The sequence below is a fragment of the Tiliqua scincoides genome, chromosome 3, assembly GCF_035046505.1.
Source record: "Tiliqua scincoides isolate rTilSci1 chromosome 3, rTilSci1.hap2, whole genome shotgun sequence".
Taxonomy (NCBI): Eukaryota; Metazoa; Chordata; class Lepidosauria; order Squamata; family Scincidae; genus Tiliqua; species Tiliqua scincoides.
This window is the reverse complement of record NC_089823.1, coordinates 95,173,414-95,200,077: the sequence shown is the minus strand read 5'-3', so window position 1 is coordinate 95,200,077 and position 26,664 is coordinate 95,173,414. Positions and strand designations below refer to the sequence as shown.

Genomic DNA, 26,664 nt, shown 5'->3' with positions numbered 1-26,664 from the left:
TACTGGATTGTGGTCTTAGGACACCAGGCAGTATCTTGTAGAGCTGTTATATAGTTTTGATAATTACTGTTTATTATCTGCTTTCAAATCAATTAATGGATTACATTTATTTATTAGCCTTGAAAGAAGTCTTCATATTACGGAACATTCAGTACAAAGTGCTTTCGGGGGGATTCTGAAGTGCAAAATAACTTACAATTTAACAAACAAAAGATACCACTCCTTGTTAGAAAGGACATCTTTAATAATTTTTTACTCTGTATTACAGAAACAGCCCTGCACAAAAATAGCCTTAAAAATCCACCCCAACGTACCTTTCAATCTCAGTGCACCAATTAAAACTGGCCCTCAGCAAATACCCAACACTGCACTCTGATCCTGTGCATGTATACTGAAACCAAGTCCCACTATATTCAATGCAAGTATGCATAGGACTGCAAACATAATTAAATAAAGCCTGCAGCCCTTCAAAATAATAGCTTTTCATAAAGTTATTGGAAGGGCATACCCATATGATTGACTAATTATGTTGCTGTCTGTACCTTAGAACTACCTTTTCCTTTTGAGTAAGGCCCACTGGTATTTTGCTAGTAACGTACATGCACACACTTTTCAGAAATAAAACACTTCTTTTAATTGGCAAGTAGAACACACATTGCAGGTCATTAGTATTTCATTAAAAGATTATTAAGTTACAAACACTTTTTAAAAAACCCTGGCATTCAATTGGCAGTTCACGGCACATTGTACAGTTCTTTCCCAGCCATCCTGTTGGCAACTGATAGAATATCTTCACCCGTCTTGTGGCTTTCTAATATACTCAAATGCTAAGAAACAACAAACATCTGTAACATCGCTAAAAAATAGAGGCTGCACAAAAGCCTTCATTTAATGCCATGAAATTTGAACACTGTGGGGCTGGGACTGCAGACATTTACTTTCAATATTCCTTTTAGGATTCAAAAGCCTGGCAGACACTGACGACTTACTCAAAAACACCATTAGGCAAAGGTACAGAATCTTCACAACAAGGCAAAAGTTCATTAATTATGGTCCAAAATATCCCCAACTTACTGTAACTTCTGTCACATTATTGAGGCATCCATCAAAGCCCAACATGCATTGAACCAGACCTTTAAGAGAATTATGACATACAACTGAACAGTAAATACATATATATGTGTATGTGTATGTATTTATATAGATATACACACACACATATTATTTATATATTACACATACACACTTGCCCATCATTTCTTCATTCCCCCTCCTTAACAGCATTTATTTGTCTTTTTGAGGTACGTAACTCAGTCCACTTTATCTCCATTCATAATATATTAACAAGTTACAGCTGTGTGTTAATGCAAAAATTTAAAACATAAAACATATATCTATTCTTGAAACACTTTTATAGAAAGTATAAATCTCACCCCAAGCAATCAAAGAGTGCTAGGAGAAGAGGAACTTCAGTTTTAAACATCATTCAGTACAAACACACAACTTCCTAACTTTTCGTTAAAGACTCTGCACATGTAACACACAGGCAGGCCATTTTCCCCAATGCTCTTCTCCTGTAGAGTTAAGGCAGTGCTATTCCCTAATTATAACGTGAGTCCCTTAAATTACAGCTTTGTCCTTCTTCAGCCTGCTTTAAAAGGAACCTTGATTTCCTACATGGATAATACTTCTGTGCAGCATGTGCAAACCATGCGTAGAGAATCACAGTGTGAGAACTTAGTTCATTCCCATCCATTTTCTCTGTCTGAAATGTATTAGTTCAGCAGTTCCCCAACTGCGGGTCTGGGACCCACCAGTGGGTTGTGACCCAATTTTTGGTGGTTCATGAAACTGACAGGGCAGATTAGGCTATGTGCATCAAGGGTTAAATAAGCTGCTACTGGGGGTGGGGAGCACTGCTGCCCAATTACCATCATAGCCCCCCCCCCCTGGCATTTATAAATTAGGCAGTAGCCTCCAGAGCCTCTATAAAGGTTGAGAACCACTGCATTAGTTTCTAGTTTGCAGCAGTCAACCTCTCCAGAAAGGCTATAATGACAGTATACAGCAATTTCGGGCTTTTCAATCTTTCCTCTGAGGAAGAACCTAGTGGAGTTAAAAACACTTTGGGACTGTAGTAAACCCATTTTCAGTCACTGGTTTTACCTCTGCTTTCTAGTGTGTACATATAGTCAAACAGGAAGGAGCAGGGCCTCTGAGAGGAATTTTATCAGGGGGTGCAAAGTTTCTTTTGGCCCCCTTCCCAAAGAGGGAGGGGGTGAAATAGAGTTGGAGGTGACAATGGGAATGGGCAAAATGGGGGCAAAACAAGCAGGGGGAAATGGAAAGCCAGAATAGTCTTTGGAGCCCAGGTCTACCAGTTCTGGTGGACTCAGGTCTACCTACCTGCCCAGTGTTGGCAGCTAGAAACAGTAATACAAACACACTCCTAAGTCTCTCTAAAATCTTTCAAATATAGAAAATCATTACAGGAGAATAGTATCAATGAATTTAGGCTCACACTAGCATGGAAAAGTGTCCTGTGTGCACCAAAACTGACTTTTGCAGCCCTGCAGTCTCAAAGCTGTGTCACTAAGCTCCTATACACTCCTTCATGGTAAGCAGATCCATAAGCCAAAGAGCTACTGTAGCGGGCCAGTTTCCTCCAGATGTGACACTGTTAAGGAATGTATGCATTCCTGAGCCTGGTGTGTATGACTTGTGGCAGTAGTCGCTGCTATGTGCCCATAGTAATGCCCACAGCATCCCATGTTGGCAGTGAGTCTGGGTGACATTGGAAAATGTAAGATCCCAGGAAATTTCGGGGCCCCCTCCTTTGTCTCCTGAGCCCCCTTTTGTACCCGGGCCCGGGTACAAATTACCCCCTTTATCCTCCTCTCCTAGGCTCTGGGAAGGAATACACTCAGCACTTATGACAAACTGCACATGGTATGAACACTGTTTTCCTACATGGAAGTACTATAGAAAGAAAGAATAAGTCACACTTGAAGTGGCCCTTGAAGTGAAGCACACATGCCACACTTGAAGTGAAGGGGGGGGGAGAGAGAGAGAGAGAGAGAGAGAGAGAGCCATACAGATATCTAAACTAACCTTTCTGTGACTGGTCAACATAGGCATTCTTGTACTTAAACAATTTGCTTTAGTTTGTATTATTCAAATTCATGGCACCACTTTATAGCAAAAATAGAAATTGAAAATGCCTTGGTGGAAACAACCTTATATCTCAAAAAAATATTAAGAGTACCATTAAATATCAGAATTTCTCTTAAAAAGCTGGCCTCCTTCAAACATTATGCTGCTGCTGCTGTAACCAAAACATATTGGCTTGCTGTAATGCAAGGCTCCAGCGTGGCGTGACAATACCAAATACCAAAGGGGACTTCTCTCGACCTTCTTTTAAAACACAGCCATTAAAAAATAAGAACAAGTGCCATAAAAGCCTTCCCTAACAGCAGTGTGGCAGAGCACAAAAGTAGCCAGCAACGAAAAATAACAAATCTAAAAAAAAATGCTCTCAGTTGTGTAAAGGATTGTGGAAGTTGTTAAAATGAAGTCTACACACCTTGATCATTGAACTGATCACTAGACTCCAGGAAACCAGAGCAGCATTTTTTTAAAAAACACACACAAAGTAAAAACCACAACATTTATGACAAATGCTGCCGAGGAGGCAGCGTTCCTTCATCTGCTAACATCAGATGAATAAAGTGCATAGCTACTACTGTAACAGTTCTTGGAGAGAGAAAACAGTGAGCAAGCCTCAGCAAGCCTGACGCTTGTTATGTACATCTTGCTACTGGTGGCTTCCCTTTTTATTTTCTTTCGACTTGACCTTTCAGCACCATATCGTAACTTCTTTCAAACTTCAAATGGAATGTGCTGAGATTTCCGACTGCTGCCTGATGTAACTCTGGAAGCTTTTGTCACCAATGGGATGTTCCCTAGAAAATGAAGAGTGTAGGTCAAAAGAGAAGACTGACAGGTTTATTCCTGTGCTTTGCAGATCAGGAGAAGGTTATCTGGCAACAACAAAAAATGGTGTTTCTAACTTTTCCTTTTGGAGAAAGATCTGGATTAAGTGATAGTGTAATGGAAGCTCATGAAGGCAAAATATTGATACACAAGGGTCAAAATAAAAGTGCAGCTAATCATGTCAATAGGAGCATATTTAAAACCAATGAATAAATGCAGCAAACAGCTATGGGTGGCCAATTTTGGTGGGAAAATAGTGTGATAGTGTGATGTCTGTCCCTATTCAAGTGCCAAAAATACTGGGGGCAGCTTAGTATTGAAAGGGGTTTGGACCATAGGATTCCTCTGTAGGAAACTGGGGGCCCAATCCTATGCAATTTTCTAGAGCTGATGCAGCTGTGCCAATGGGGCATGCACTACATCCTGTAGTGGGGAGGCAGTCATAGAGGCCTCCTCAAGGTAAGGGAACATTTGTTCTCTTACCTCGGGGCTGCATTGTGGCTGCACCAGTGCTGGAAATTTGGATAGGACTGGGTTGTGGGAAAGGGAAAACCTAATCCTCAGGCTGTTGATGGTCTGGACTGGTCGCCACTCCAGGATTCTACCGCCCATTGAGCCCAGGGGCAAGCTAGAAACTGGCAATTCCCATATGACTGGAAAGACCCTGCCTTGAAGGACCCCAGTTTTATCCTAAATTGCCCGGTGGGTTGGGTATTGCGGTATCCTTGCCACCCCTGACTGAGGAAAGGTCAGGCAGCCTCTTCAAAGGAACACCCAAAGAGATGCAAAAACTGTACAAACTGGGGGATTAATCCAAAAGAGTGAGCCAGAAGGTGACGCAACCTGTAAGAATAGCCCACTATTTTTGTTCAGGTGTATTCCTTGTCCCTTACTCCCATCTTCTTTGCTGGACCTTGGTAAATAGACTGGCAGATAAATTCTGTGCAACCCTACTAAGTAGTCAGTTCCATTATGTTCAATGAACTCTCACCTCCATGTAAGTATACATAGGATTGCAGTCTAAGAGCACATCCCCGATCTCATGAGCTTTTGTGGGTGACCAGGATGGTCTTCACCAATCCTTTTTATGTTGTTTTGTCCCCCTGGGGAGAAGAGGCTGCCGTGGTCACAAGCTACCATATGGTAAGTGTTTGTGGCTGCCACATGGTTTCCACCCACTGGGGTGAAAAATCTACTGGAACACTCTGCTCAAGGGCAAGACCATCCAGTTACAGAAAATTCCCATGCGATCTAGTCCACAATGTGCCAGAAATAGGAAATGGGTGCACTCTAGAACAGCTTCTAAGTAACAGTTAAAAATAACTCAAGCAACTTAGCAAAGCCACAGCCTTAAAGAAAAACAAAACAAAGCTAACCCTTCACTCTCAATGTTTTGGAAACAAATGAACGTCAGGAATTCAACTAATAGTTAAGTTGGCTTTCAGTAGCAAACCACACTTACTGGCTTCCATATTTTGTCTTCTTGAACTTATCCCTCTTGTACTGAGCATGTTCCTGCTCTAATGTTTTAACATTTGCTACAATCTGTTTTAGTGTCTTGTAGGTCTCCTGAGGGTCATCGATGACAAATGTTGAATACTCTTCCTGTTCTGGCCCATCATACACAGATTTGCTGCCACAAGCCTCTGCCAAAAATGAGAGAGAGAGAGAGAGAGAGAGAGAGAGAGAGAGAGAGAGAGAGAGAGAGAGAGAGAGAGAGAGAGAGAATTAGTTAATTGTATAACTAATTATACAAATAAACCCCTGGGGGCTGGGGGATACGAATAGGCCCTCGGTTTGGCTGTACTTGTCGTAAGAGGCAACTAAACAGCCACCAGGTAGATGAGACTCGTTAGCCTGGGAACGCAGCTCATCTGAGAGAAGAAAACTCTGATCCCAAACCTCCACTATCTTGTGGCTACATCCAGTTATGGAAGAAGCTTCAGGAGTCAACCTCGAGGCAAAATCCGGAGCCAGAGTCCCTGAGGCAGTTCATGGCTGAACACAGTCACGTTCTGGCAACTCCTGCGACGCCGCTGGAACCAACCGTATTGGCTTCTGCCTTTCCATTGGACAATTTCAGCGACGTGGAGAGGGGGGATTTGCTGCATGGGTAACAGTCTATCCTCCATATCTACTCTACCAGGCTTTGCGCACTGGAGAGGACACTCTGTTCCGGAACCACCATTCAGAGTGCAATACCATAGTCTTCTGAGACTGAAGGATGCCAACATAACTAATACAAAGTATAAATGTCATTCGAAACAAACAACCAGGTAACTTCAAGAAGATATACAGCAGAGGACAATTGCATAGGAGTTCCTCTGAATCAAGCCAAGAGCTCATCAAATTCAACACCCTCTTTTGAAAAGTGACAGTCAAATACTCTTTAAGCTCTCAAGAAAGGAATGCCCGTCCCATTTTTGTACCCAGTGCCTGATATTCAGAGGTACACTGCCTTAAAAGCTGACGGTTGGGTATTAACCGTTGATAGATCTACCCACCATGAACTTGTTTAAACCTCCTTTGCAGTCATTCAAACCAGTGACCATCACCACTGATGTTAGAATGGACTAGGCCTAGGGAATAACTGCAGTTAACTTTTGGTTTAACATGGAAACTGATAGAAACTACCTTTTGATTAAACAATTTCCCCCTCACACTAAATAACAATACTGCAAAAACTTAGTGTGCATAAGCCCAAACTAATCCTGTCAGAGGAGCTCAGGATTTTTGCATGCCTGGGCTGAAGATGAGTTCAGGGAAGGCAAGGCTTCATTCTACTATCTGTTCCATTTGGAGTTCCTTTGTCCTTGGCTTTGTAAAGCTTCACATTTATCTGTGCTTGATTAAAAGAAGATAAATACCTGGTGTGTCTCTCTCTTTCTATTGGCAAAGGACTTTGCTAATCAATACAAAGGTAAATATAATATAAAGTAAAGGAACCAGTAACTCAGAAATGGAAAGAGAGTTTTGTAGGTTTGCAATTACACAGGGTCAGAGTAAGTTTAAATATAAATGACCCCACTGGCTTATAAACTCCAAAGTTATATTTATATTTTAGCTTAGGATATCCTGAGTCTCCCTGGTGCTGAAGCACAACTTGAAGTTTGGCAAACTGTAGTTCAAAATAGCTTTCTAGCATGCCAAGAAATGCAGCGGTCATACGATGCCCCCTCTTTTTACATTCATTGAATACTTCTTCTACCCAATACTCAGATTTCATTAATGAATCTGGGGGGAAAAAATGCCTATCAGGACTGAAGATAATTAATGAAAAATAGACATATGTCAACAGGCAAGAAAAGTCTGCGCAACAGATTATCCAATTATTTTTATTTATTATATTATATATTTATTTATTTATTATAAACACTCTGAGCACAACCTTATGCATGGCTACTCAGAAGTAAATCCCACTGTGTTCAATAGGGCTTACTCCCAGGAAAGCGTGTATTGTTTTGCAGCCTTTAATTTTGCTTTTCCCTCCCTAGAAAGGAGGCACCCAAGGCGGCTTTGCAAGTGACAAGATAACAATTTCTAACCATTAGAAAACAATAAACATTAATTTATTGTTCATATTAATTTAGCAATCACATTCATTTGCTAATCCTGAAAAAAAAAATCTATCTGTAATGTGTGTGTGTGTGGGGGGGCCAAACCCAACTTTCCAGTCGTGACACAGCCATGCCAATAGGGAGTGCTTTGCATCCTGCAGTAGTTGGGCAGTCACGGAGGCCTCCTCAAGCTAAGGGAACAAATGTTCCCTTATCAGGGCTGAATTGTGGCTACATATACACACATACACACAGGAGGGGGGGATTTAACTACAAACACACATTTCATGGAAAAAGGTTACTGATGCAATTATGGATGAAAACTAAGCCACTCTTTCTTAACAATATAAATAATTTGCGTACTGTATACGAATGACTATGCTTACATAGAGATGCCATTTAGGATTTTTGAAGCAAAGTGTTCTTTAAAATAAGAATTTTCTTCTAAAATGACACATGCAGACAAAGGAGCAATTTATTTTCATACTCACCTTGCATTTTTTCCACTTTGGCCATATACAAATTGAAAAGAGAGTAGATGCGTTCTGTTTCTCTGTCTCCATCTATGTCTAATTGTATATTAGCTGGTAAGCCCCTACAGAGATATTCAGAAAATGTTAAGAAACTCTGCAATTCTGTTTCTTGGCTGTGGCTTCTGACTTACAGAACAAAAGCAAGATTTGAAACTGAAAGCATATGAGTTATGGAAGTACAGTATCATGCATTTAAGGCATATATTGAGATACATTACAGGTGATAAACTGTTTTTGAGATATTCAAAGAATGAGAGATTAACCCCTCCGCCTTAAACATACAGAACATTCCCTTCCGAGATACAGCCTTAGTTCAGCATGGGGGTGCAGTGTCTTCTTCCCCCCCCCCGACCAACTTGGTACACAATAACTGATTACAGTAGGTGTGGGAGAGACAATGTCTCCCCAGCACAGCATGGTTTTGAACACTGTAGGAGGCAAGTGCAAAGATGCTTTGTGTTTCGCTCCTTCTACTCTGCTTTCTGGGAAGTTGGGATCTCATTTCTCCCTAGCCCTCTCTAACCTCCATGATGCACACGTTCTGCATCACGCTACAATGCTATTTACAGAATTGTTCTATCAGATTTGCCAGAATCAATTTACAAACCTGATAGGATCCAACAATCCCTACTCGGTATTGTTAATTCTATACAAGTATAACCTTTGTACAGTATTTACATGACTATGCAGTTCTGAAGTACAAGCCTGTAACTATGGGTCAGGTTCAGGGGAGGGGGGTCATAACTCAGTGGAAGATCACATGCTTGTCATGTAGGTCTCAGGTTTGATCCCTTACATCTCCAGATTGGGCAGGGAAATACACTCCCCCCCCCATGGCTGAAACACTGGAGAATCACTGCCAGATAGGGTAGACAATGCTGAGCTAGATGGACCAATAGTATAATTCTGCATAAAGCAGCTTCCTATGTAATCAATGTACTTGAAAGAGATTAAATGCATAATCTGATACTCCATTTCTTTTTAAAGTTGCAATAGCAACAGCCAGGCAGGGGTGGGGTATGATCAAGATTGGGAACTTTGTTCAGGAGCATTTAGTGCTTTCTCCTTTCATCACAGTCCTAATGAAAATGCAAGCCCACCAACTGCTATTAGCCCCAGGAGGGACGGAAACAATTATTTTTTAAAATTTTGGGGTGATGCATGGTATGTTGTGTCAGACTCCGTCATAACTGAGGCATTCCTTTGGGTATGTGAAAGAAGGAGGAAAACGACTGTGTCTACTCTGTATAGTTTTTGTATGTATTATAAAGAAAATCACTTAAAAAGATTTAACAACATTTTCTGCCCAATTAATTAAGAACATATTTATAGTCAATAAAAAGTTATTTAAGATTAACCCTATTTATAAATTGACTAAACATTACAGCCCTAGTAATATTTTACCTTCTAAAACTGCCTCATGCTACGTGGAAGTTAAATAGATATGCAGACAATGCAAGGAAAATTAGACCAAGAAAACAGTAGTATAGGATTTTACGGCATGTCACAAAGACTTGTCTTCACATCACTGAGCATGAGCTCCCAACCTTTAATCATTTGCAGACTGCACATTTCCTCATCAACATACTTGTGTCAAAATTTAGAGCAGGAAGCATCCTGGAGAGTCCTTACCCAGTGCATGGAGTACAGCCAGGAGTATTATCGGCTGCAGCTTTACAGCACAGCCAATGCCCATTAAGGTATGCAGAAGGGTGGTAGACAGTGAGGCGTTTCTTGTTACACTGGCTAACTTTGGTGAGGATATCAATCCAGTCCTTGGCCTCCACACAGTTGTTGGCTTGGATGTACAGGACTCTTTCTGGCTGAATCACCTGGAACATCTAAAAAGAAGAGAGAAGAGGAATAACCAATGAATGAACAAGGAAGTCAACTGAATATCATATACAAAGAAAAGTCAGAAGAACAGGCTTTAGTTTTGTAGATTGCTCACTGGGTTAAATCACAGGCCATGAGGGTCCTAGTTCAAGGATGCCCCAGGCTCCCCAGCCACGAACCTGGTAAGAATGACATGCAGTAATAATTTCAGAGCCAGCATGGTGTAACGACTTGAGTACAAAACGTGGGCAAAAGAAACTCTGCTCAGTTGTGAAGGTCCACTGGGTGACTCTAGACCAGTCACTACCTCGTAGAGTAGCTGTGAGGATAAAATGGGCTATAACCTCTGCAATGCTATTGTGGCTCTTGACCCAGGAACCAAAGATACTGACTCATCTGGTCATTCTTATGCTGCCACCTGTCCCTACCTTACCAAGGTACTACTCTTTTTAAGGCCTTGAGGGAGTAGGGATGCTTCCATTCTGGGCTTCCAATCCCCAAGTTTGGCTAACCCTCAGATACCCTGTTGCTCTGCCAGAAGGCAGGATAAAAAATAGAGTCAAAGCAACTCTTCCCAATAAAACTGTGTTTATTTGCAAGGGCAACAGTAGTTATATATTTCTCTCAACAACAATGTGATCTAGAAATGATACAGCTCAGGCATTTAGCTCTTCTCTTCCAACTCTAACTCCCTATGCAGAATAGCTAGGAGCTGGCTTTTATATATACTTTCTCCTTAACTCCTCCCTCTTTCAGTTATTCCTTTTGAGGGAACTTGAAGCAAAACTGTCCTTCCTTCTTTTTATCTTGACGGTTTGAGAGAAGCTCATAGCTGGATTTCTGACAACTCCTGAATCTTAGCCATGACAACCTCCAACAGAGCTCTTCAAAGGAAGGGTAGGATAAAAATATGAGAGAGAGGGAACACACTCAGTATTTCCAGGTTTGTATAATTAAAGTGTAAGAGTCCCCATTGACAATGGGAAGCCACACACCCACTATTTTATAATGGCTAAAGAGACTAGTAAATATGGCCTTCAGAAAAGCACCCTGTACGGGTTCATTCCCTTCTCTTTAACTGGAAACCGTTTATAATGCACTTTTTTAAAATTAAGCTAACACACTCCCCCTGGTTCCATGGTTATCAAGACAGCTAACAGAATGGTCAAAAAGCCATAAAATATTTTTTAAAACTCATAACATCCAATATAAATGAGGAAATACATTATTATAATATTGCTGTGTTTGTTTTTAAACCAAAAAGTTCACAAAATGTTTTACAGAGAAAATCAAATAAGTCAATGGTTCCCTGTCCCCAAAAATATGCATTCTAGAAAAGCCATCTAAAAATAGCAACCTATTTATCCTTTTCTTAAGTCAGACTCCAGTTACTCCTGTGCTTGGCCTTTATACACATAACTCTTATTTGTCTGATTATTTTTAACCCGCCTTCCTGCCCTGAAGGGGCTGTTAAGATTACTTATACCACACAGAATATAATAAATATTATATAATATTTATATATTATATAATATTTATTATATAATATTTATTATACAATAATAAATAAAGTCATCAAAAGATAAAAAATGCAACACGCTTGAGACAGGTCAATAATTTCCTGGAATGGCTAGATCCAAAGATGGCCTTTTAAATAATATGTACAGGCAGTCTAAAACAGTTTAATTTGGGGGGGGGGGGGATGTTGGTGTTATTCAAAAATAAAAATTTGTGAAAGCAGCATTATGTGTTTTTATTCCAAATTAACATTTTGATCAAATTTAAAGTATTTTTATCAGGTGTAATCACTGTCATATAGGTGGTATATATGTGTTTTATTTCGTTTTTGACTGTCCCTCATAATATAACCTATGATTTGGCTGACCAGTGGCACCCCACGCCCTGGGGCAAAGGTCCATGATGGTCTCCCCGCAGGATGCCGCTGCCCCTGTGTGCAAATCCGCCCCCACCACTCACCTGGAGTAAAATGGTGCCTCGTGCGACTCCAGGACGCACCGGGGAAGCCTCCTGAGGTTTCCTCACACTCTTAAACTGTGCTTCTGGCAAACTAGAAGCACAGTTTCTAACAGCGTCAGGCGCCTCAGTGAGGCTTCTATGCTGTACTAGAGGCATGCGAGGCTCTGCACCTGGCATGGGCATTTGCCCCTTTCACTTAATGACAGTGTCATGGAAAAGTAAGAATTAGGGCTGTTGCACTTTAAATATCAACTGTAAGATTTCTTCTCTCTTGACCTGGAGTGATTGAGCTTATAGTTGGGAACTTAAAAGCATCTGTGAGGTTAAATGGGGAAGAGGGAGGAGTGAGTTATGTTACTTATAAAATCTTCCCCAGCTAGTAAGGGAGAAGCTGAGCTTTCCCAGGTTCTGTTGAGTCTCTTGTTACTTAGATTGCACTGGGGAGAAAGGCCTACTAGATAAGAATTAGTGTTTTCTTTTAGTCTTTTAAGTGCTTCAGGCTGACAGTGTTTGTATGGCATATTGTTATTTTGTACCTTCTTAATACTCTGTGCTTAAAGTCATTGCATGGAAATAAATTATGCTTCTGTTACTGATGTTGGAAGACTTTGGGTTCATTAAGATCCAGATTGGTTAGTATCTGGAAGTTGGAGACCTTTACAACCACATGGTTGCCTGTTGTAGAAGAAGGGGGCAGGCAGCATGTGTGATAGACAGGTCTGCCACTGCTGAAGAACATACTGGATATGACATTAGGAGAGCCATGATTAGGTTTCTAGCATTTTTTTACTGTAGGAAAAATCAGTCATGTGGCAAAGAAAATGATACTTGATGGACTGAGGATGTGGTGCTGAAGGAGGGTGTAGTGCTTTTCTGCTTTTCCACATTTCATTCCTCTCCTCCCCGATCTGCAGAGGCATCATAAGGGTTGCATCAGCCAGTTGCATCACCCAGTGCAAGAGTTCACTGCGTCATCTCCATCCATGGGTCATCCCCATGACTAGACCATACAGAATAAATTACAATAGCTTACGCACAATCTACATGACACTAGGATTAGTGTCATCCCCATTAACTTTATTTTAATATAGAACAGGGCAGGTCACCCAACAAATTAGTAACCAACAAAAAACCAGTGGCCAACCTGACGGCACTCACACAATTGAATAAGGGTTCTAGTTTTAATTCTGATACATGGAAATGAGAGCTGAATCATTCTAACACCTTATTGGTTCCCTGCTATATCATAATAGCTCCTCATTGGTTCTCAGAACAATCAGTCTCATTGGTCAGTTTTGAGTTAAGAAAATCCACTTTTTGTTACAGAAGGCAGTTGTGTTTTCCTTTTTCTTGTTAAATAACTTTTGATAGAATACACAGATATTACAACATGCCTTCATTGCATTATGCATGAAATTACACATCAAATGATATATAACATGATGGTATTACTTGAAAATACCAAGATTTCACAATTTTTACTAGTAGTGGAGTCACACCCTCTCACTTGACTGCATCACCTGGTGCAGTCCACACCCCCCACACTACCTAGCAATGCCACTGCTGAACTGCTATCAGCCCCATGGCAAGAAACATGCTGGTACAAGAAGGGTATCTGTATATTTTCCCCATTAAAAAACAGCAGTTCCAGGGTGATAGTTCTCATCTGGAAAATGGTACAGAACAAAAGGTTAATCCTCTCCTGCCAAGCTTTTATCTTAAAAAAACAAAATCAGATTTCTCATCACAGATTCCCTGAAATGATATCTATTTTGGCCCTCCAGCTTAAACTGCATACAGTATGACAGCCACAAATCCATTTGAGTCTGCCTCAATGTCATATAAAGGGGAGTATCTGGAGCATCCAGTTTTTAGAGCAAATGGACTCATAAATGGTAAGCTGAACTTTCACTGAGCTATCTTTCTACAGCAGGGGTTCTTAACCTGGGATTCAGAGAGTCTGTCATCTGGATGCAGAAAATATGTGTTTATGTGCATTTTTCTGGGAAGGGGATCCATAGCGTTCTTCAGATTCTCAAAGGAGTCTGTGACCTCAAAAAGGTTATGAACCATTCTGTAGTCTCTTCCTTCATGCACTTTCTTCCCAGCACTGGGCTTAGATCAAATATCAGACCTCAACTGTGGGAGCAGTGAGACAGACTGTGGGGAAGTAAGGTATGGGCAGGGAAGCGTTTAGCACCCCTACCCATGTGTCTCCTTTGCTGTAAAAGTCAGGATTCTCACCCCCTGCTTTACACATAACTGAAGCAAGTGCAGGTTTGAGAGTTCCTTAACATTTGAGAGTTGCTAAATATTTAATGTAATATTTTTGTGATGTAGGAGCCAGCTCCATTCTTGCACAGATGGCAAAAACATAATCTGCAGATCTTGCCAGCACTGATCCCATTACAGATCCAATTCAACAATGATCATTGCAAAAGATATGAACAAACAAAAACATGTAATCCATCCCTTATGCATGCAGAAAAGAGACATTGGGGGCAATCCTAACCAACTTTCCAGCACTGACATAGCTGTGCCAGTGGGGCATGTGCTGCATCCTGCAGTTGGGGGGCAATCATAGAGGCCCCCTCAAGGTAAGGCAATGTTTGTTCCCTTACCTCGGAGTTGCATTGCCCTTATGTCAGTTCTGGAAAGTGGGTTAGGATTGCGCCCATTGTAGTGTATCAGCTGTTGCTATCCACACACTCATTTTTACTCCTTCACAGAAAATAATCACATACAAAGGTTTATCTCGTTTATATTCTACACCAAGTTGTAAGAATTTGTGCAGTTGTGCCGGTGGGGTGTGTGCTGCATCCTGTGGTGGAAGTGCAGTCACTGGGGCCTTCTCAAGATATGGAGACATGTGTTCCCTTACCATGGGGCTGCATTGTGATTACACCGAAGCTCAAAAGTTGGATAGGATTCGGCTCTTAATCAACACTGGGAGACTTCAACTATTAGCATGCATAGTTAGCTAAATGCTTTTGACCCCATCATAATGGGCTCTATTTTGGGATACCCATGTTGCTAGTGACATGGCACTGTGTTCCAGAGACACCCAACGGAAGTGTAAAACAGTTTGGTGGAGGTGTATGAACTACCTCTTCTGTAAAAGAGTTAATTACAAATAGGTATAAATGAAAAGAGTTTTTAAAAGCTGAGAAAGGTTACTTACATTTTTCATTTTGAAGGACTCCTCCTCCAATTTTTCTACAGCCAGGATATTTTCAATTGGAATGTTGCACAACGGATTATCACCTGCAGTAGGCAAATACAGACCAAAAAAAAGATAATTTCAAAGCCCACTTCGGTCTGTGCTCTTATCCCTAAATCCCACGGCCACCAGAAAATTAAGTCAAGGTAGATGTGACATTAAATGTGCATGTCTAATTTGGGGCATAGTAAATTTGGGACAAATAAAACCAGCCATGTGGGGCTTAATCTGAATTGGCGCTGCAATGCTGATTTAGGTGACCATGCGGTCTACTCACTGAAAATCCTCTCCACCCAGAAACTGCTATGAGCCCTCAAAGTGCCATTGAAGCAAACAGTACCTTCTGAAGCTCAGAGTGGCTCTGAAGGGAATTTTCAGCAGGAGAACAGCACAGGCTTAAAGAATTAAGCATCTCCTACCACTGTACCATGATTTTGACCTAGATTGGGTCCCTGTGCAGCTGCTATTTTTACTTTAAAATAAGCCTGAAACAAGACTATGACGCATTTAATGTCTCATTTAGTTTGGTACAAAGTAGAATTGCAATGAATAGATAGAAAATTCAATTTGCCTGTTTTAAAAGACACACACATTGGTATTTCAATTTTCTTTCAAATTTCAAATACCTTCAAAATACTAAAGGAAACAACTGAATATTATATGGCACTCAAATTGTATTCTCATTTTTTTTAATTGTACAGTGGGTCCTTTGTCTATGTGGGGTTTAGTTCTGGGGCAGCCCATGGATGCCGAAATCCACGGCTGCTCAACTCCACTTTAAAAATTAGCATTTTCTACCTGGGGGTTGTGAACACCATGGATTATGCCAGCTGCAGCACTGCAGGGCAGCATCAGATGCTCCTGGAAGCCACTTCGAGATCACACCAAGGCCAACGACTCACTTCGTTGGCCCTGCGGCACATCCAAATGGACAGCAGAAGCATTTTGCACAGTTTGGGAAACATTTCCATGATGCATTTGGGTGAACGGCAGGGCGAACAGAGACCCAGAAACTGCTTCCAAGAGCGCCTAATCCTGCCAAGCTGATCCGTGGAGGGTCAGATCCATGGTTGCAAAGCCTGCAGGTGAGAAGGTTCCACCGTACACAGAATAAGAGAGTATGATGGCCACAATTTCATAACACCACTGCTTTTTGAACCTTGTAAATCTTAAAGTTGGACAGTTGTTGGAAAGTTCAGTGCTACTTTGACTTCAGTGCCTTCGTCTGTTTTTGAAAATTTCCTGTGTTTTAATAGTTAACTATTTTTAAAGGAAAGGGTGGCAAAAACTTTGGTACCTTTGCTCTTCTGATAGGTAAATTCATGGTTCGTGAGTCGAAACCATCTCTTCTTGAAGTTCTTCATACCAAATCTTTTCCTACCTTGTGCCCTCTTGATCATGAACCTATTGCAAATGAAATCACAGCAGCATTACAGAAGACCAACTAGCATTGAGCAACGTAATGTGTCCTAAGAGACAAGTGGACTCTAAGGATGCACCTTGATAAAGAGCCCAGATGAATTTAAGCTAATATGCACTAACTCAAAGCCAAACTAGATGCGACTTTGAACAACTATTTTGGCCCTGCACGTTTGGGTTTTTTCCTCCCATTTATTAAAAAAAAAATTAGACCGTTCTATCTTCAATTATCTCTGATGGCTTACAAATAGAAATTAAAACATAATAATAGAAAACAACACAATATAGATACAACTGCATCAGCAATATAAAACCAGCCATAAGCCTCATAAAAGTGCATCAAAAACCTGCCAAAATTGGAAGGTCTTCATATTATGGTATAATGCTGACATTAAGGAAGTTTCACATAGCAGGGAGTGCAGCAGGCCAGGGGCCATCACTGAGAATGCCCTCTTCTCAGTTACCATCGAACTCACCTCCTAAGAATAAGCAACAGATTGGAACTGTGTGAGCTCTGGCAGGGTGTGATGTACTGGCTGCAAGGAGAGACTACCCCACTGGGTGGCATGTGAGGTCCTGCTGGTCAGCTAGGGGGCAAAACACACAGCTGCACTGAGCATATGGTTGGCAGCGTGCTTGGGCTCACCAGCTGGCCTGGCATCAGCAAGACCACTGGCGATGTTACTGGGTGTTGCAACCTGTAAGCAGCTGGGCAAATGGGTAACAACTGTGGCTGACCTCTTGGGGGGGAGTTTGGAATGGCCTCTCCTTAGATAAGGAGTCAAGAGGAAGGAGAAAGTGAGAGAGAGAGCAGAACAGAGCAAAAGGCTAAGAAAGGGGTAAATGATTCCTCCTGGACCCAGGAGGAGGATAAGAACTGGCAAGAGACCATTCTGCTTGTGGAGAAGCTGAACTGGGCCCAGGGACTCATGACAGCTAGGGCTCCGGAAGAGTGGGAAGAAGGATTGCGAAGTCAGGAAATGGAAGCAGCCTATCCATAGGCCTTCAACCAGAGGTCCTCAGCGTAACTGCCTACAGTCCGCCCAAACTGACACCCATCCAGGAATGAGGCTGAAACACTCTGTCTGGATAATTGGAGGCCATTCATCAAAAGGATATGGTGGATTTGGTTGCTTAGCAGTTGCCTTCCAACCTAAGGTACCTTAAGAGACCCTATCTGGGGCTGCACTGTAGGTGGAGGGCCTCCGTTTAAGACACTTGGCAAACAAGGCCAAAATTCAGTGCTGAAGAAAAAGATGGAGTCAACCCAGGGAGGACACCAAATCCACCATTTCTGCTTCCTGTTATTGGGAAACACAGTTTGTGTTTTCCAACACACAGTTTGTGTCAGGACTTTATGTCTGGAGAATTTGATTCAATTATCTGAATATAATGTAAAATGTAAATGTTAAATGTAAATATAATGTAGCTGAACCTTAAATTGTAGGGAGATGTTTTAATTTTCAAGTAAAAGCTGTAAAGTATGTAGTATTTCATACTGAATTGGATGGACAGCTTGCAAAAAAACCCAAAACAATTTGCAGGTAGTTTTTATCTGGGAAGAGAAGACATGCAGCATATTCAAGTGAAGCACAGCTCAGTTACAAAATGAGATGTTATGTTCAATGGAAAAAAACAACAACAATTAACAGTACCACTTTGCCTCCGTTCTACAATATGGAGTGTGCTGCAAACAGCACAATTTTAATTACAGGTCCAACCTTGTTACACATGGATTTTTTATACATGGGTTTGACTCAACATGAATGGCCACTGCAAATGAGAAGGAATGTGCTGATCCCTGGAGAAGGGGAAAGAATGCATCCCTTTAAAATCACAGTTTAAAAAAACTGCTTTTCTTACTGTTGTAGAGACAGAGTCATGCAAGCAAACATTCCATTCTTCAGCTGACCCAGGCAAAGGCAGGGGGTCCCTTGCATTTCTAATTACTGACTGCCTCTCTACAACAGTAAGAAAAACTGTTTTTAAACAAGAATTGTAAAGGGACACACTTTTTTGTTTTTTTAAACTGCTTTTATTTAACACATTTTAAGGTATCAGCAGGGAGTCTCAGAATCAAACCCATGCAGATGTTGAGGCCTTATTCCATGAGGAGCAATGAAGGGACAAGAAACCTGGAAGTAGATCTTTAAATGTATGATTCCACTGTGTTTTTAATCCACTGATTTTTTAATATCCACTAGGGGTTCCAGAACAGAACCCCAGTGGATAACGAGGGATGACCTGTATATGCTAAATCTGAACAGACACCCAAAATATTGTCACTTGACCAAAATGCTCTCTTAATGAAGATTCTGCTTTAGCTATGATCAATCAGGGCTTGCATGAAGGGGAAACATGTAAGTGAATTTTGGGTAGGTAGAATCAAGCTCACTACTCAAATATTTTGCAATCAGGCCCAGGTTAATTTCAAAAATTTTAACTTGGGCAGACAGATTCAGGATACGCCACAAAGAATCAAATCAACTCTTAACAATCCAGATAAAACCCACACCAAAACTTCCAGCTTCAAGTATCAGCTAAACCTTAGCTAGCAAAACCCACACAATAGTAGGAGGTCCTAAACCAAAGCTAAGGATCAGATTTTGGCAAACCACCAGTGCACTTTCATAACTGGAAGAAATCTTGAGAACTCCTCTCTGTGTTGTCATATAGTGTAATATGGATTTGGTGCACAAAGACAATCTCAGCAGGTTCTGATGAAATACAGGGAAGCTGTGCATCTCAAAGGAGAGTTATGTTCAAGCTTTGTAATGGTTTACAAATTAAAGGGCAGGTAAAAATGTAATTTAGACAAAACAAACATTGGACATTGGAAGTGAACACTGGAAGTACTTACATCAGGTTCTTGCCTGAAGAGCAGATACAGTCGTTCACTTATTTATGTTTGCAATATTCCCACCTGTTTTCTAGCCACACTGCATATATGTTAACCACAGCCAACTTCTCCTTCCCAAAGTCAAGTCAAACCAAACATGCTCTCTTAATATGAAGGAAGGGAACACTACTGGCAGGTAGTTATGGCTAAGTACCAACTACTCTTACCTGCATGAACTATTATCATCAACTTTCTTTACTGTTAGTTTAAGAGTCCTTAACACAGCAGGCCAAGCAAGAAGAGACAGAAAAAAATCAGACAGAAGCAAACAGAAAGATAGATGTAAAAATGTCACATTTAAGATGGGAAGGGAAGTTAAAAAATAATATACATTTATTTTAGAAAGCAAAAAAGACAGACAATGTAATTTTGTTTTAAAGACAGACTTTTATGGGGCAGAATCAATACAGTAGTATTATTCATTTTATCACACTTAGAAACAGGACATCTTTTCCACCTGAACCCAGTTTTATTCAATGTCTTGTAACATGGGAAGTATTTCAGGTGGAAGGTTGGATTTTGAACACATGGTAGCCTAAGGTACTTGCAGTGCCTCCCCAATTTGTGAGTATTTGCAAGAGTATTTCTTCTTCCAAGTAATTAATGAGCATATATTAAACAGAACTGGACCCAGAACAGAACCTTGTAGTATCTCACTTGTTATATCACTCAAGCAGATGCAGAACCACTTACTCTTGTATCTACATAATTGTTTTCAATCTGCTATATACTCACCCTTCTTTAAGTAGTATTGGTTGCTCTATGCTTTTGTGATCTCTTCTTCCAGAGGATGAAATCAAATCTAAGAACTTGAAGAACAATGAATACATAGGAAATAAAGATTTTAGACAACTGTTACCTTTCAACAAAACTCAAAGCACAAATGGAAATGCTAATGAGTTTTTAAAGTTTAACTATCTACCATTTAAGGAAAAGAAATAAAAGACAAAACAGCAACTTTTATATGCAAAGAACTGACATATAAAGTTCCATGATCTGTTTAAATGACATAGGAGCCTTATGCGGCCTTATACTGTAAGCCCCTTTGACCCAGAAATAACTCCTTCACCACTGCCAACATTTACAAAGACAAGCATGGACAAATATAACTCACTACACTTCCCTCCTTTAGATGTTATCTTGCAGTTACTCCAGTCAGCGACCATTTAAAGGGTTGCCCACCCACACACTGCCAATAATGGGGTTGTGGTCATCAAATGTTGATTAATCATGCATGGGAGACACAGACTTTTGGGTAGTGCACTGCCTTCAAGGTATCCATCCACAATGTCACAGCAAGCGACAAGGGCATGAGCCTTCTGATGCTCTCTGACAAGCGTGGGAACAACCACAGGAGAACACCAATAAACTAAATTCCAAAGGGAGGTGCATATTGTTTTCATCCTGTCATTCCCCTTCAAACTCTACGGCAAGGGTGAGCAGGTTTCTGACTTGTGAAATCTACTTTGTGTTTTTCAATAGGTCCACTAAGGTCCACTAACAGGGAGTCAGTTGCAAAAGAGTGGCTCAAGGGAGTAGTGTGGCTGAGAGGGGGTCACAGGACCCTGGGTGGCACTGTTCCAGGGGGCAGCAATGCCGCCTCTGCCATGGTCCTGCCCCCTTGCTTGCCCCTGCATAGCTTCCAAACATGAATGGAGCTGCGCTCTGGTTGCGTCTGGAGGGTGTTCTGAGGCCTAGGGAGGCTGTGTGTGACCTCTGCAGGCCTCAGAAGGCCTTCTAAAGCTTTCAGGAGGCCTTAGAATGTAACTTCTGGTTTTTTGCCAGAAGTTAAAGTTTTCTATTGCCTTCTGCCTTAAAAAGTCACTTCCAGTTTTGCAAAAAAAGCAGACGTGACCTTCTAAGGCCTTCCGGAGGCCCCAGAACACCCTCCGGACATTACCAGAGCTGTGTTCCAGTCATGTTTTGGAGGGATCTGGTCGGGGGTGGCCCTGGAATGTGTGCCCTCTGTGTGTGCACGCACACACACGCACGTGTGTAGATATGTAGTCAATAATGGGTGTCCATGGATATCCTCAAACTGGGTCAGGTCTGTGGCATGAGAAAGAAGATTTTAATCTTTTGCCCCTGCTATGGTCTGAATCTGGATTTCTCATTCTCTCTCCATAGCCGCCATCTCCAGTGGGAACTTTCATCCTGAAGCAAACAGCAGCAGGGGGATTCTGATCCAGAAGGGGGCCATGATGGTAGCAGAAGGTTAAAGTCCCCCACACCACAATCTTGGTCCAGACTAGGAAATCCATGGCTGTTATTGCATTTCAGGGTCAATGACACATTCAACAATACATATAGTTTGACTTTAACTGTTTCCTTCAGTTCCTATTTTGCATCTGGGTTCAGCTGGTGGACCTTCATTGTTATTTGCTCTTCAGCATTCTTTCAGCATGTTTAATTTATCTTTTTAGCTGACTATTCAGAATATAGAAATAAAAATAAATATGTATTTATTGAATCAGCAGTCATTATTAAGCCAACAAAGTACATGAAACATTGTTGACAATACTCACATTTTTTACTGCATCAGCATATTTCTGCTCATTAAAGTAGTCATAAAATGTAGCCATGTAAGATTCCTTGAAACTGGCCTGAAAGGCAACCACCACTCAGTATTTATCTTGAAAGATGGCAACTTAAACATAAGAGAAACTAGCTAAGTCAGCATAAAATTAAAACACTCACAAACACACATTCTTCAATGTGGAAAAAAAATAACCTAAAAGCTACTTTCATATAGCTGAGAGACTGTTAAGTGCATGCTAAAAACACTGCAGAGGTATTGGTTCCCATGTCAAACCCACAAATCAAGATATTTCCTTTTAAATCCTGGTTGCAGTTCAAATTCTATTTTCTCAAATAGCCATTTATCCTAAAATGACAATAAGTACCAAGGAGTTGGTGGAAGAGACAGAGGGCCCAATCCTATCCAATTTTCCAGCACAGGTACAGCTGCAGTGCAGCCCCAAAGCAAGGGAACAAATGCTCCCTTACCTTGTGGAGGTCTCCATAACTACTCTTCCACCACAAGATGCAGCGCACACCCCATTGGTATGACTACACCAGGGCTGAAACTTTGGATAGGATTTGGCCCAGAGGCTGCAATCTACAATCAATTTATGACCAAGTTCAGGATCAATTCAAATTGACACTTTGCGTGGGCAAGAATAACCTTGGTAGGTCAGGATGCAGTTTTTTTTCATGCCAAATGTGCTTTTTCAGGGTTTAATTACCACACCACCCCTTCGCATGGCTGGTATGCTGTAAGTAAACTTTAGTCCCAACTAGGAAAAAAGTTTTTGGTCAAACATCAATTGGCTCTCAAACATTTATTTTGTTAGTCCAGGGAACTAGATCACAGTTCCTGTACCCCACCCAGAATTCCTGAACCTTTATCCTCATGTCTGTTATTAGAAGCAATGTACAGTTTTTGATACTTTTGTGCAATTTTAAATAACAGACAACAATTTTTTAAAAAAAAGCAATTAAGGATTCCTTCTGCCTCCTCCTGCCTATTTACTAATCTCTATCCTCTCTCATAAACTAGGGTTTGCTGCTTTGTGGGGGCCAATCTAAGAGAATGTTCAGGCAGGCCCTCTTACTCCAATTTTTCTCTTTAGCATGAGATTCTAAAGTACACTGGGTGTCATATTATTATTATTATTATTATTATTATTATTATTATTATTATTATTAACAGTATTTATTAACAGTATTTATATACTGCTTTTCAACTAAAAGTTCACAAAGCAGTTTACAGAGAAAAATCAAATAACTAAATGGCTCCCTGTCCCAAAAGGGCTCAAATCTCAAAAGATGCAAATGAATACCAGCAGACAGCCACTAGAACAGACAGTGCTGGGGTGAGGTGGGCCACTATAACTACTGTTATAATGAGAGTTATCACTTGAGTAAACACATCTTAATTAATCATATGAAATTCGGCCAATTAATCATAATAAATGTGCAGATGATAAAAATGATATTTATGAAGAAAAGGCAAATATAATTGGTTGCCAGGTGTTGTATGCCCACACTGCAGCAGCACCATCAAAGAAGAGTGAGGGAGAACAGGGAGTATCTCTTCTACAATGGGGTATCTGCCACCCAAAGTTTCAGTATTTAAAATAATTAATGTTTTAAATTTCTGCTGCTCTGTTATTAAAGGGGCACTTCCCATTTGAGCAAAAGCTGTTTAATCTAAATCTAAATATTAATCAACTAGCCCTCATGATACTTGTTCACAGCTTTTGCTTATCACCTCTCACATAATATATACAAAAATGAACTCCTCACCCCAAAATGAACTCCTCCAACATGAGGCCTTCACAAGTGGTTCAAGGACACAGTCCTTCTCTGTGTGGGAAGCATATGGAAGAATGCCTATAACAGAACTTAATTTTCCTTCTTCTCTATGGTATTGGAACACAAGTATTGATGCTGTAACAACCAGGGGCAGAGATCTGAATGGAGATATGGGGGGTATGCACAGGCTTGGCACTCCCCATAACAATCTGGTGCAGGGCCTATGCTGGGTGGATGGAGGGGTAGGGTAAAGAGAGGGAAACAGGGCTCTGTTGTGTAATGTGGGGATCCCTTGGCATGAAAATGCTCATGCAGGGAAAGACTCATGCAGGGAAAGACTGAGCCTCAAGTGCTTAATGACTATAACTAAACCAAAGCATATTAATAACCCATTTTTGCCCAGCCCACAGGTGTACATATTTGGTCCCTGTTGCATATGTGCAACACTGGGCAGAAATGGCTTAAGGAAAACGTTTTGCCAAAGTGATCCATAAAATGGAGAAAGAATGTGCAATTCTTACAGACTTAGATTTCGATAAGCTGCCTAATGTTTGTATAGTCTTGGAAATCAGCGTCAAGGTTCTTGAGGTCTGTGAATCCTAAGAAAGAGATAAAACCATTGCAATATGGTTAGTGTGCAGGAAACCACAGCGTACTACACCTACAGCCTAGTTTCTGTTTTATATGTAGAATAAAGTGCATCCAAAGACACCAAGGCGGTCAAATTCAGTGTTTTTCATTGGCAGGAGTTCCCAGCTTCAGTGTTTATAGTTTGCAAATGCATGCTGAAAGCTCAGATGAACTCTTGTTCCAAAAGTCTAGGAATTCCACCACACTTTCCACATCTCATATCTATTAGTTTCAGAAGTGGTTTCAGTAGTGAAATTACAATTACAACAGCCTTAAGCTTGGAAGATCATAATAAACTACTAAGGTGATGGGAAAAATTGACAAGACCACAATGATACACAACTGGTTTTAGAAGTTGCTTGTGCCCTTCTACCAACAAATAACGGCAGAAAACGGTTTTGACACCTGCTCAATTTGTTGTGGACAGCTGTTTTTAAATGTTTGTTTTCACATAACTGGCAATTCTAACCAAGCAGAATCTCTTTCATCTATACAAGAGTAACAACTGGGGCAGCAACATGGTATTACACTGGCCAATGCACTAAGAGATGATGTTTTCTTCGACAGGAGAACTACTGCACACCATCTTCAAAAAGAGTTCTTATAGGCAGTCTGTACCACCTCTTAACTTGATGCTTTCCCAGTTCATTGGCTAAGGAAACAGTTATATATTTGCTAGACTGAACAATGAAGCTATTGACCTTTGTGGGGGGGGGGGGGAGAGACTCAGACAGAATTTTCCCTGTGGCAAGCCCAGGACATTGGGAATTACAAAGGCTTCTGTTCTTTCATGCTTAAATTCAAATTCTGATGCTCAGAGTAAAGCATGTATTCATGCATATGTCATCATACAGAACTTATGTTCTTATTTACTTCTACTAACAAGACATTTTTCAGCCTGGAGGAAAATGTCAAGGATAGGGAAATAAAGCTATCCTAGGCTTGTGGGCCATTCTCCAGAAATCTGCCAGAGGTCAATCTGAACACAGGGTATCTGAACACTTAAGATCTCTGGTATATCACATAATGCATATAATCCGGAGAAGAGAGTAACCAAACTTGGTATATCTAAGTAGGGCTTGTAAAGTACTGGTCACCCCCCCCCCCCAAAAAAAAAAATAGCTTTCTACATCAGGCTTTCTACATCAGAATTTCCATTTCTGTGGAAATTTAAAACCAGTTTGCCATGAAGGGGAGGGGTGGGGGAGGGGGAGCAAAAAACAAGATATCCCATGAGTATGCTTGCAGGCTTGCTGTACATTATGGCCAAGCATTTTTTAATTTAATGAAAGAAAATGGTCTATCCATGCTAGTTAAATAAGGTATCTATCCTCACATACAGAACGTGCAGCACAATCCTATCTTGTGGAGGCTTGCGCTGTATCCAGTACAAGATAGGGCTGCAAAGTGGCTCAGCTGGAGGCAAGGGAAAACTCTTTCCCTTACCCCCAGGAAAGTTACTGCAGCCCCTATGGTTCTCCTTGGACTTGTTCCATTTCAGGAGGTGGCACATGTCCGAGGAGAGTGGAGCAGCTTGAAGCTATTGCTCAGGAACGGGGGTTGGGATCCAGCATAACATCCAGATCCCAGCCCTGCCTCCCACTCCCCACCCGCCTGCCCCCAGGACGGTTCCCCCTGCCGTGGAACGCCTCCCCCTGCCCACTCCAAAGCCTTGTGTTGGCTCTCAGCCAACGCAAGGCTCGCCCCGCAAGCCGCCATGGAGGCTGGATGCAGTCTCCGTGTGCCAGTGCACTTCTGTGCACTGGCGTGGCTTCCTTCTGAGAAGGCGCAAATGTGCTTTACGGCAAGTTTGTGACCCTCCTAGACTGGTGCAAGGGACATGGCGGCCTAACTCATAGTTAGGATGGCACCCTTATTTAAATTAGGACTTGCTACCACACAGAGGATAAAGGGTGGATGGTGGGAATGGAGAAGTGGTGAGATAGAGGGCCTCAAGCAGAAGACATTGAGAATCACACATGGACTTCATAAACACTTTTCCATTATGTAGATGTAAACACTTACTGGGTGATGGGGAGTAAGATGGAAGAGGTTTGGAGAAAGAATTGCAGGTGCAAAGAACCTCAGAAAAATAAAGCTGCTTACAGCTGTGTACCTAACATCAGGGTCGTCTGTAAATTTAAAAACAGAACACAAACCAAACATCATAACTCCACTTGATTCATATTAAACCCAAATTCATGTCTCTGTTCACAGCTCCCAACTCACTGCCTCCCTCATCTTCACACCTCCCAGACTTCTAATGAGTGTCTGTAGGATCAC

At 41.2% G+C, this 26,664-nt stretch overlaps 1 protein-coding gene across 1 annotated transcript in view; it reads right to left on the bottom strand.

Annotated features, from left to right (window-relative positions):
* Positions 1-609: 609 nt before the first annotated feature.
* The window catches only part of RASA3 (RAS p21 protein activator 3), a 154,806-nt gene continuing 128,751 nt past the window's right edge, over positions 610-26,664 (bottom strand). The window contains exons 15-24 of the mRNA XM_066619056.1: positions 26,407-26,513; positions 24,273-24,350; positions 21,960-22,037; positions 20,170-20,243; positions 16,414-16,520; positions 15,078-15,160; positions 9,716-9,924; positions 8,042-8,145; positions 5,456-5,639; positions 610-3,962 (exon numbers count right to left, since the gene is read on the bottom strand). Coding sequence (XP_066475153.1) covers positions 3,887-3,962; positions 5,456-5,639; positions 8,042-8,145; positions 9,716-9,924; positions 15,078-15,160; positions 16,414-16,520; positions 20,170-20,243; positions 21,960-22,037; positions 24,273-24,350; positions 26,407-26,513 — 1,100 coding nt within the window. The 3' untranslated portion in view covers positions 610-3,886. The remainder of the gene's footprint in view (positions 3,963-5,455; positions 5,640-8,041; positions 8,146-9,715; positions 9,925-15,077; positions 15,161-16,413; positions 16,521-20,169; positions 20,244-21,959; positions 22,038-24,272; positions 24,351-26,406; positions 26,514-26,664) is intronic.